We start from the raw sequence: 10,001 nt of genomic DNA on the forward strand, positions 1-10,001 counted from the left end.
GTGTTTGATTTAGAGGTAAGAGCAAAACCCAACCCAGGACCAATGAAACAGAAAGCAAAGTCTGCTAGGGTGGGAGTGTTCTGGCAAGGATTTTACTCTCCGATTAAAAGAGAGACAGCAAGGAGTCCTGCCCTGTAGTCCCACTTTGTAGGGAGATGCGACGTCTGGAGCTGTGGCAGCAATATTGAGACTATGAGGCAACAAGGCCAAAGACATGATGAAGACAGAAGAACAGAGGCTTGAAAGATCCTGGGACCTTAGATGACACTGTTGTACTGAAAAACCAACCCCTGGACTCCCCTGCTTTGGACTTGGTGTTATGTGAGAATTAAATGTTTCTATGGCATAAGCCACTGTCAGTCAGAAATGTGATTCCTTACAATGAAACCATTTCAGTTCACATTCAAATGATCAGGACTCTAAGCTACTAAGAATTATAGTAGGCTTTCCTGGTCTTTGAAATATCCAGATAAGTGGACTGCAATCAGAAGTCTGTGGATAGTATCTGTCTCGAGGGCAGACCAGAACTGTGGCTTTCAGATGGTCTGATTTTCACCAGACACGAACTTCTCCAGGCTTCTGTGAGCTGACAGTGTTTTCAATCTCTTTTCAAAGAGTTCCAGACCAGGCAGGGTGGCTCACGCCTGCAATCCCAGCACTTTTGGACAGTCGCTTGAGCCCAGGAGTTTGAGACCAGCTTGGGCAACATAGCAAGATCTCATCTCTACCAAAAAAAAAAAAAAAAAAAAAATTAGCTGGGTGTGGTGGCCTGTGCCTGTAGTCCCGTCCTACTTGGGAGGCTGAGGTGGGAGAATCACTTGAGCTTGGGAGGTTGAGGCTGCAGTGAACTGAGATTGTGCCACTGCACTCCAGCCTGGATGATAGTGTAAGACCCTGTCTCAAAAACAAAAAAGCTCCTCTTCTCTGGCTACTGGGGCGGGTCAAGTCACCCACTGGGGTCCTGACCACGAGCCAATAAGAAAAGCTATTGGCCACATTCTTCCCCTAACACATCTGGCTTCCACCTGGCCAAACACATCTTTGGTACTATTCCTGGTCCCTGGGGATTGCCCTGTCCACCAACTTACACACACAAGACATGGCCATAACAACTCTGAGTTTGGGATAGAATTCATCTAAGATGCAAGCTGGGCCCAGGTATGCAGAGCAATGGGCCAGGTCTTTTATAAGATGATGCTCCATGGCAGAGGCCAGGGCCACTGGGCAATGTGTGCTTTGGAATCATATTAAGAGAACGTGGGGAATTCAAAATATTCTGGTTAGAGAATTCCACGAAGTCCTGGTCTGGGCTGGAGGAGAAGCTCTGAAGGCCTCGCCAACAGCTGTTCTACCCAGAAGGCATCGTGCTGCCTATGAGGCCCGAGATCCCACATGACCTTAAGCAATTTCCCAAGGGCATCTGTGGCAGAGCAATGAATATTTAGCTCTGTTAATCACTGAGAAACCAGGCAATAGAAAAGGGGAGGCTTAGCCCGAGCCTTCAGGAACTTCTTGGAAACGTCAGAGAGGTGAGCATGTGGGATGTGCTAAAAATATTCATCAAATAGATTCATGACGGGCACTGGGGAGAGGTTGGGGGGAGAAAACCACACTAGAAAACAAAACACATTCTCTCTGGATGATTGTGTCCACTCCCACAGCTTAAAATAACATCGATGTGCTGATAACTCCCAAACTTAGGTTACCAGCCCCGACCGGCTGCAGACATCCACATTCACCACCCACTGAGCTTCCAGACGCCCAGGTGGGGTTCAACTCAAACCCAACATTTCCACGTCCGAATTCCAGATCACTCCTCCCCGCAAAACCTTCTCTCCTATCTTCCCTATTTAGCAATCACCATGCACCAGGCTGCCTAGTCACCTTTGATTCCTTGGCAGGATACACCACGAATATTTGGGCTGAATCATTTTTCATTGTGGGGTCATCCTGTACGTTGCAAGTTTAGCAGCATCCCTGGCCTCTATCCTCTAGATGTCCCAGTTGGGACAACCTGTACTGTCTCCGGATAGTGCTAAATGTTTCCTGGGTGTCAAAATCACCCTCAGATGAGAATCAAAGCCTTTTCCCTCACTCTGTAATCCAATCCACTAGGAAGTCCTGTGGGCCCTACCTCCAAAATACATCTCCAATCCCCATTTCACTCCATCTCCATTGATATCACCACCATCCAAGCCACTCTCGGGCCCTCCCAGATGCCTAACAGTCCTGGTGACCCCACTTCCATCTCATAGCATGCCTCTCACAGGAGCCAGCAGGATCTTTTCGAAACACAAATCATATCATTCTCTGAGTTAAAACCCTCCAATGATTCTCCATGTTATTTTTTATTTCTTTTTGAGATGGGAGTCTTACTCTGTCGCTCAGGCTAGAGTGCAATGGCGCAATCTCAGCTCACTGCAACCTCCACCTCCTGGGTTCAAACGATTCTCCTGCTGCAGCCTCCCGAGTAACTGGGATTACAGGTGCGTGCCACCATGCCTGGCTAATTTTTGCATTTTTAGTAGAGATGGGGTTTCACCATGTTGGCCAGGCTAGTCTTGAACTCCTGACCTCAGGTGATCCACCCGCCTTGACCTCCCAAAGTGTTGGGATTACGGGTGTGAGCCACTACATCCAGACAGTTATCCATTTTATTTAAAATGAAGTCTAAAATTTCTTAGCAAGGCCTGTATTTCTCATCTCCGATGTGCCCTCCCCCACTTACTCCTGACCCTCTACCCTACTTTTTTTTTTGTTTGTTTTTTTTGAGACAGAGTCTCACTCTGTTGCCCAGGCTGGAGTGCAGAAGTATGATCCTGGCTCACTGCAACCTCTGCCTCCCAGGTTCAAGTGATTCTCATGTCTCAGCCTCCCAAGTAGCTGAGACTACAGGCACATGCCACCATGCCTAGCTAATTTTTGTATTTTTAGCCAAGATGCAGTTTTACCATGTTGGTCAGGCTGGTCTTGAACTCCTGACCTCCAGTGATCCATCCGCCTCGGCCTCCCAAAGTGCTGAGATTACAGGTGTGAGCCACTGCGCCCGGACTACCCCACTTGATTTCTATTTGTGTTTGGAGCAGGTGTCTGGGACAGGCCTCTCCCACTGCCTCTGGGCCTTTGCACTGGCTGTTCCTTCTACCTGGCATGTTCTTCCCCCAGATCTTTCCAAGGTGGACTCCTTCCTAAAATCTAGGTCACAGCTCAAAGGTCACATCCTCACAGAGGCCTCCCCTGACAGCCTGCCTAAAGTTGCCTCCCACCCCATCACATCATGCAGTCATTTTTCTTTTAAATTTTTTTTTGAGACTGAGTCTCACTGTGTTGCCCAGGCTGGAGTTCAGTAGTGCAATCTCAGCTCACTGCAACCTCCTGGGTTCAAGCGATTCTGGTGCCTCAGCCTCCTGTGTAGCTGGAATTACAGGCCTAGAGACAGGGTTTTGCCATGTTGGCCAGGCTGGTCTCAAACTCCTGACCTCAAGGGATCCTCCCACTTCGGCCTCTCAAAGTGCTCGGATTATAGGCATGAGCCACCATGCCAGGACTAGAGCATCTTCCCTGCCTTCTGACAGCCCCTGCGTTAGACAGGAAGACAGAGGCCCACGCTCCAGAGCCCTCTTCCCCAAACTCTCCTGCCGGTATAGAATATACACGTGACACACTGGTCATGCCCCCCAGCATCCGGGACCCTCCCTGGAAGTTTGATTCAACAGGGTCTGGTCTTTGCCTTTTCAAACAAACACTGCCAGATGATTCTCATGGTGGGAGGTTGGACAAACACTGCCCCTGGCCCCCAGAAAGCAGAGGATCAAGGCCAGGCCCTATCCTTCAGACAGTAAGGCAGAAAAGTCAGGCTTTTGATGTCTGCTGGCCCTGGTGGAGGGAGAGGCACTGCCCAGGCAGCGTGTTTCCCTGGTCTCCACCATGGCCAAAATGGAGATGGGTCCATCTGGCCAGCATTGCTCACATGAGTGGCCCACCATCGTAGGCATTGGCCATTTGCCTCTCCAGCATCCAGGCTTCCCTTTCACTGGGGACTCCCCCTGCTGTTTCCTTCCAGGGTTTGGGGTCTCAGCAATCAGCATCTATCCAGCTCCAGGGAGAGGCCTGTGAGCCTGGCTTAAGCTGATTGTTGGCAACTCATTTCCTCAGCCAGTGACTGGTTTGGACAAAAAACAGTCCAATCAGAGGGAACCATGGCGCCCGGGTGCACGTTGCCAGATCGGAGGCTTGTTATTTCCTTTTGGGCTTACTCTGGAGGGGATGAGACCCCTCTGCTCCATGACATCTGTCCTGACACCTAAGTTACGATAACAGTCAATGCTTACTGAGGGCTCACCTGGGTCAGATGCCCTGCTAAGCTTGACATTGATCATCTCATTTCATGCTTACCACAAGCAGGAGACAGGTGCTATGATCATCATCATTTGTTGGATGAGAACATCAAGGCACAGAAAGGTTAAGTAGCATGCCCCAGATCCCACTGCTGGGCAGGGAGCCAGGCAGTCTGGCTCTCCTCGCCATGGTGCCCACAGCTGCCAGGGACTACCCGCCCCAGAGCTGGAGAGAGACACCAGCCCCATGGAAGGCAGAGGAGCGGTGGAGAGGAATGGATTCTCACGACAAAACCTGAGCTGCGGGTCCAGCTGTGTCTGAAGCTAGCGTTAGTCACCTAAGGACTTTTGGTTATGAAAACCAGTAAGTCCCCTTCTTTTCTCCTTAATCTGGCTTGAGTTTTTTTCTTCTCTTTTTCGGTTGCTTGTAAGGGAAAGAAATCTGATTACTTTACAGTCCTTCTAGGCAAGTACCCCTAACTGATATTCCATTTACAACTTGCACACAGCAGTTGCTCAGTAAACGCGGATGGACTGCTCTCCGGTTCATTCACCGCTGGCTCTGTACCCTGACACCCAACTGTGGCCAGCCCAGCGCCTCTTCCCCTTTAGGCTCCAAGTGAGGCCTCGTTCCCTAGCAACCACCCCAATTAGGCAACCATGCCATTTATCAGGATGCCAATTAATTATAATGATCTTTATGCTCTCCCAATTAGACAGTGCCTTCAATCCGGCTGGGCCAGGGGTGTCTGTAGAATCTCCACCAAGGCCCATTCCAAGGAGGCCCAGGGAAAGCAGGTCTCAGGGAGGGCCCCCCTCACCTGCAGGTCAGCATTGAGACGCCCCCATTTTCCACATCCACCCAGGCCTGACACAGAGCACCCTGGCACCACCCCCAGGGCCAGGCCAGTGAGACTCCATCACCAACCACAGGAAGGTCTCACCTCTAGGAGAGCTTTCGCCCTCTGGCCCCTGTGCTCTGAGTGGGCTGAAATCTTCATCTCGCTTCCCCTGGCTTTTCCATCAGCTGCATTTGATGTTCCCTTTGCATTCTGACTGGGGAAGGGGAGAGTGTGTCTGCTCACAAGCAGAAGAAAAAGCACCAGGCAGGCACATGTTTTCCTTGGGGCAAAAAACTCCAAATACAAACCCGTGACTCTCTGTGTGAACGGTGGGGGTTTATGGAAAGTTGAAGGGCTTCGACTTTGCAAACTTTGACTGTCTGAAGGTGTTTTCTTCCCCTGCATATGTGTTTCTTCTACATCTGGGACAAAGGCCAAGGTCATGGAGGAGAGCCCAGTGGTTCCAAGTGGATCCTGGAGCTTGAGGGCCTTTTGAATCCCAGCTCTACCTGTGACCAGCTGTAGGCAAGTCACAATCACCTCTGTGCCTCAGTTTCCTCATCTTTAATATGGTAACAATTGCAGTACTTACCTCATAGGGTGGATTTAATGAGTGAGATATCAGGGCTTAGATCAATGCCTCAGATCAGGCCCATACAAAACTACTTAAGTGTTATCAATTATCTTAAGTCTGGACTAAACCTTTTAACTACAAGCTGGTCAGAAATGCTGATATTTTTCTCTAGGACAAGGATTCTGGACTCCTTCTGCAGGACTGAAGTCTTAAGATCAGATAATGGCCAAAGCTTGACAGAGTTGGGTGATATTCTGCCTGGTTAACCCAGCTGCCCTCTTGAGGCAGGTCCAAGCAGATAAACTAACCAGTGCCAGAAAAAGTGAGAAGGAAATGTTATGTCCCAAATCAGGTGTGAAACTGTGTATCAACTGGGTTCTCTGGACAGCAGCTGAACTTGAGGACATGCGCGTGCACGCACTCACACACACTGCTATGCTGTCCTCCTCCAAGACCAGACTTTTACAATCAACCCATCGTTCTACTCTCAAGTTTGAAATTTTAACATGTTATTAGGGTTTCAGAAAAAGCCATAAATTCAAATAAAAAACCCAAGAAGTACACACAAAGCTCAAAGCTCAAACCCCAAACCCACACTGACTCTCGGCTGCAGCAGTGATGCCAACATCACGGCTTTTATGTACATAAACTTGGCCAGGGAAGGAAGAGGCCTTCATGTACAAAGGTCCAAGATGCCATCCGCCAAGCCCACCACCTTCGCCTTTCAAGCTGCTTATTAGAACGCTAAATTACACACCTGACAGGCTGTCTGGACGAGTTTTCTCTTCTCTATGATGTGGGACAGGCGAAGCTGGGAGAACATCTCTTATAGGGAAGGGGCCTTCATTCTGTCCTCCCCACCCCCTTCCTATACTTAACGATTGGCTCTAATTTAATTAGAACCCTCTGGTGGTTCTGTAATGGGAGGCGGAGGCTCAGTCAAGAAATCCCCTTCACTATTCACTACAAGCTGAAATCCGGAGAGCGCGCAGATCCGGGGTGTCCTCCAGAGAAAGCCCTTCTCACCTGCTCCCTGTCTCCCCCTGAGAACCTGCTCCAGCTCAGCCTCCCCGTCTCCGCACCAAAAGTGGGGGTGGACCCTGTGGGAAACAGGCAGGGGACAGATGGAGGAGCGAGAGGGCGGGAGTCCCAACATGCACAGATGAGCAAATACCCAGATTGAAACGTAAGCTGAATGTAATTACTTGGTTAATTAAATATTGACTTTTAACTCAAAAAGTGATTAAAACAAGCTGCAGGAAGACTGTCCAGAAAGGGGGGCAGGGAATGAATCAAAGCTTTCAAGGAGGGGGAGGAGGAGGGGGTCGTCACAGGCAGGTCTGGCTTGCTCTTCCTACTGTGTGCTGGGCCTACAGCGTGCAGGTGGGAAGCTGCGGACCGAGGCCAGTGTGCAAACTAGGATTGCAGGCTTCCCCTTCCATCTTCCACCCCAAGACGGCATCTCTCTACCCTGCTGCCCTCCAAGTGAACCGGCAGCTTCTGGCGCGCAGGAGCCAGATCCTGTTCAGCCGCGTTTCCCTGGAACAGAACGCGGTGCCTGGCACGAGGGGGTGCTCCAGAAATGCTTGTAGAACGAATGAACGAACTACTATAAGGAATGTTTGTTTGGAAAAGTGCACTCCTAGAATTCACCGCTAGACTTCTGAAACCCCGAGGAGCCGAAGAGGGGAGCATCTCTCCGCCAGGCGATGGAAACTGGTTCTGCCCTGGCCTGGGAGGAAGTCTGCCTTTTCGATCCTGTTTGTCCTTTCGATGTCTGCGAGTTTCCAATTACTCTGAAGATCCGGCCCACTGCTTCCCCGAGTCCTGCCCGGACAAGCCCCACGTGGGCTGGCTTCTAGCCGGTCCCTTGGGTCTAAACCCCAAGGGTCAACAAGGCCATGCCCCTGCGGACGGTGGGCCCAGGCGCGCTTCCCCCGGGGCCGCCTGGGCTCGGTGTGGCGCGTCCGCGGGTCAGGGGCGCGGCGGGAAGTCCTCGCCCGCCCAGCCAGCCAGCGGGGTCAAACAGGTCATCCCCCTGCGGCCGGCCGGCGCCGGAGCCTCCCTCCTGCCTGCAGGGTCCCACCTCCGCTAGCAGCACTGGGGCCGGAGCCAGGCGGTCGGGACCGGCCCCAGCTCACCTGGGCGGCGCTCGCGGCCGGGCTCACGCTGGGGAAGGCTCCGGCCGCCGGGAGTCCCCGCCCGAGCCCCGCGTCCCCTAGCCACCCACCTGCCCCCCACGCCCCACTCACCAGCGCGCACGGTCCCGGCGGCCTCACCAGGCGCGGGGCGCCACCGCCTCTGCCGCAGCCCGGCCGGGCCGCGGGGCGCAGGGGACTCCGCGCCGCCGACGCTGCTGCTGCTGCCGCTCCCGCCGCCGCCGCCGCCGCCGCCGCCGCCGCTGCATCCCCCGGCGAGCGCGGCTGCTCCTCCTCCTGCCTCCTCCCCGCCCCCCAGCGCCGCCGCCGCTGCCGCCGCCGCCGCCCCCGGCCCCCGCCCCGCGCGCCGCCCAAGCCAAAGTCCGGCTCCGCGCCCCGCCCGGACCGCTCTTAAATCGCCCCAGCCCGGCCGGCCGCGCTGCCCCAGCCAGCCCCTTGGCACGGCGCTGCCGCCCCCTGCCCGCCGGCCTCCGCGCAGGGAAGGCGGGCGCGCTTCGGGGCGGGGAGCGTCGGGCCGGGAGCAGCGGACGGCGGGGGCCCGGGGCGCGGGGGGCCCAGCCAAGGTGCCCTCCTCTAGCCCTCCGCGCGCGAGCGCTTTTACCTCCGGCTCGGGGGACGCGCGGCCCGCGACCCGGCTCTGCCTGTCTCCGGCGCACGGCCCCGGCCCCGGCCCCGAAGTCCAGCTCCGGACGGGGCAGTGGACGCAGACCTGGGGTCCCGGCGGCTCTCGGCCTCCGAATGCCTCCGGACCCGGCTGGCCGCGCTCCCGGCGCCGAGCGCGCACCCTCGCCGGGAAACACAGACGCACACTCACCCGACACACTCTCGCTCCCGCTTGCCCTCGGCGGAGAGTTGAAACAGATGTGGGATTCGCCCAGGAGCTGGAAACGAGGGAGGGAAGCGAGCCAGAGCCGTGTGTGCGTGTGTGTGTGTAACACACAAACCAGGGGGCATCGCTAATAAATCAAATATCGTGATAAATTCGGGAGGGCCATCGATCAGGTCCACTTGGCTGGAAACGACGTGAATCTGCCTCTTTTCTGCTTTCTTCTCCTCTCTCGGAGCTGGAGGGAGCCAAGTGTTTCGCGGGGCGTGCGACAGCCCCGACCGGGCGCTCCCCTCGTAATGACACGTTAATAAATGTTTTCTTTTATCTGCTTTCACAGAACTCGCCCCGGTCTGCAAACACTCGACTGCCTTTGCTGAAAGCCTCGCGCTCGCCTCCAACCACACACATTTGCCATTGGAGAGGCCGGCGCCGGCCGCGACCCCGCGGCTCAATCGCAGGGCAAACCGAGCTGCCCGTGCGCGCCCCAGAGCTCCCCGAGAAACTAACTTGGGCTCAAGTGAAAATAGCAGCTGTTGCCCAGAAATGGCCCGGGAGTAGCAAAGAAAAGAGAAACCGGCTTCTTCCGAAAGGGGAGGAATTCGACTCAAGGGGGTGCTGTCTACCGCGGTTTCCGCTGTCCCTCGCGCCACAGAAGAGGCCGGAGGGGGACCGGCCTGACGCGGGTGGGCAAAGAGCGAGCAGAGAACCCACCAGCAGCTGCAGAACACACAGCCGAGTTGCTTGCTAAGGGGAAACAGACGCCGCTGTAGGAAAGCACTTGTAAGCAGCAGTAACTTATTAAACCTTGTGACAATCTCACACAGTAAGTTACTATGCCCGTTTTACCATGGAAACCAAGAGAGGTTTAGTAACTGTCCGAAGATTGCACAATTATAAGTGGTGGATCCTGTGAAGCCAAGAAGCCTTAGCTCCAGGCTCATGCTCTTAAATCCTAGGAGGTTTTTACTTTTCAACCTAGCATCTCCTTTCTGTGGTGTGATCCTCCATGCTAGACTTGTCAGAGACTTAACAAATACAGACCTCTATGGGGAGGAACTTAGTACTAAAAAATTATTCATTTTTTAATCTGAAATTCAAATCGGATCTCCTGACTGGGTTTGGGGCTCTAGGCTCCTCCCCATAACCTCTGTTAGCCACCCCAATCAAGTTAGAGCCTAAATAAATCAGAAAAACCTTGAACTTGCTTTTCCAAATCAGGTGCTGGCCCTACCATTGGCATCACTGATAAGGCTGATCAGC

The 10,001-nt window shown here is 53.9% G+C and overlaps 1 protein-coding gene across 3 annotated transcripts in view; it reads right to left on the bottom strand.

The window, feature by feature from the left end:
- SULF2 (sulfatase 2) overlaps positions 1-9,787 on the bottom strand; it is a 128,707-nt gene extending 118,920 nt beyond the window's left edge. Inside the window, exon 1 of one of the 3 annotated variants that reach the window (XM_031656825.1) lies at positions 8,727-9,787. In XM_031656825.1, the coding sequence (XP_031512685.1) occupies positions 8,727-8,866 (140 nt within the window). In that variant the 5' untranslated portion in view covers positions 8,867-9,787. Of the gene's footprint in view, positions 1-8,005; positions 8,162-8,513 lie in introns of those variants that run through there. The other 2 variants (XM_031656827.1, XM_031656826.1) reach the window with 2 other exon arrangements.
- Between the last annotated feature and the right edge of the window lie 214 nt (positions 9,788-10,001).

Source organism: Papio anubis, chromosome 16, assembly GCF_008728515.1.
Source record: "Papio anubis isolate 15944 chromosome 16, Panubis1.0, whole genome shotgun sequence".
Classification (NCBI taxonomy): domain Eukaryota; kingdom Metazoa; phylum Chordata; class Mammalia; order Primates; family Cercopithecidae; genus Papio; species Papio anubis.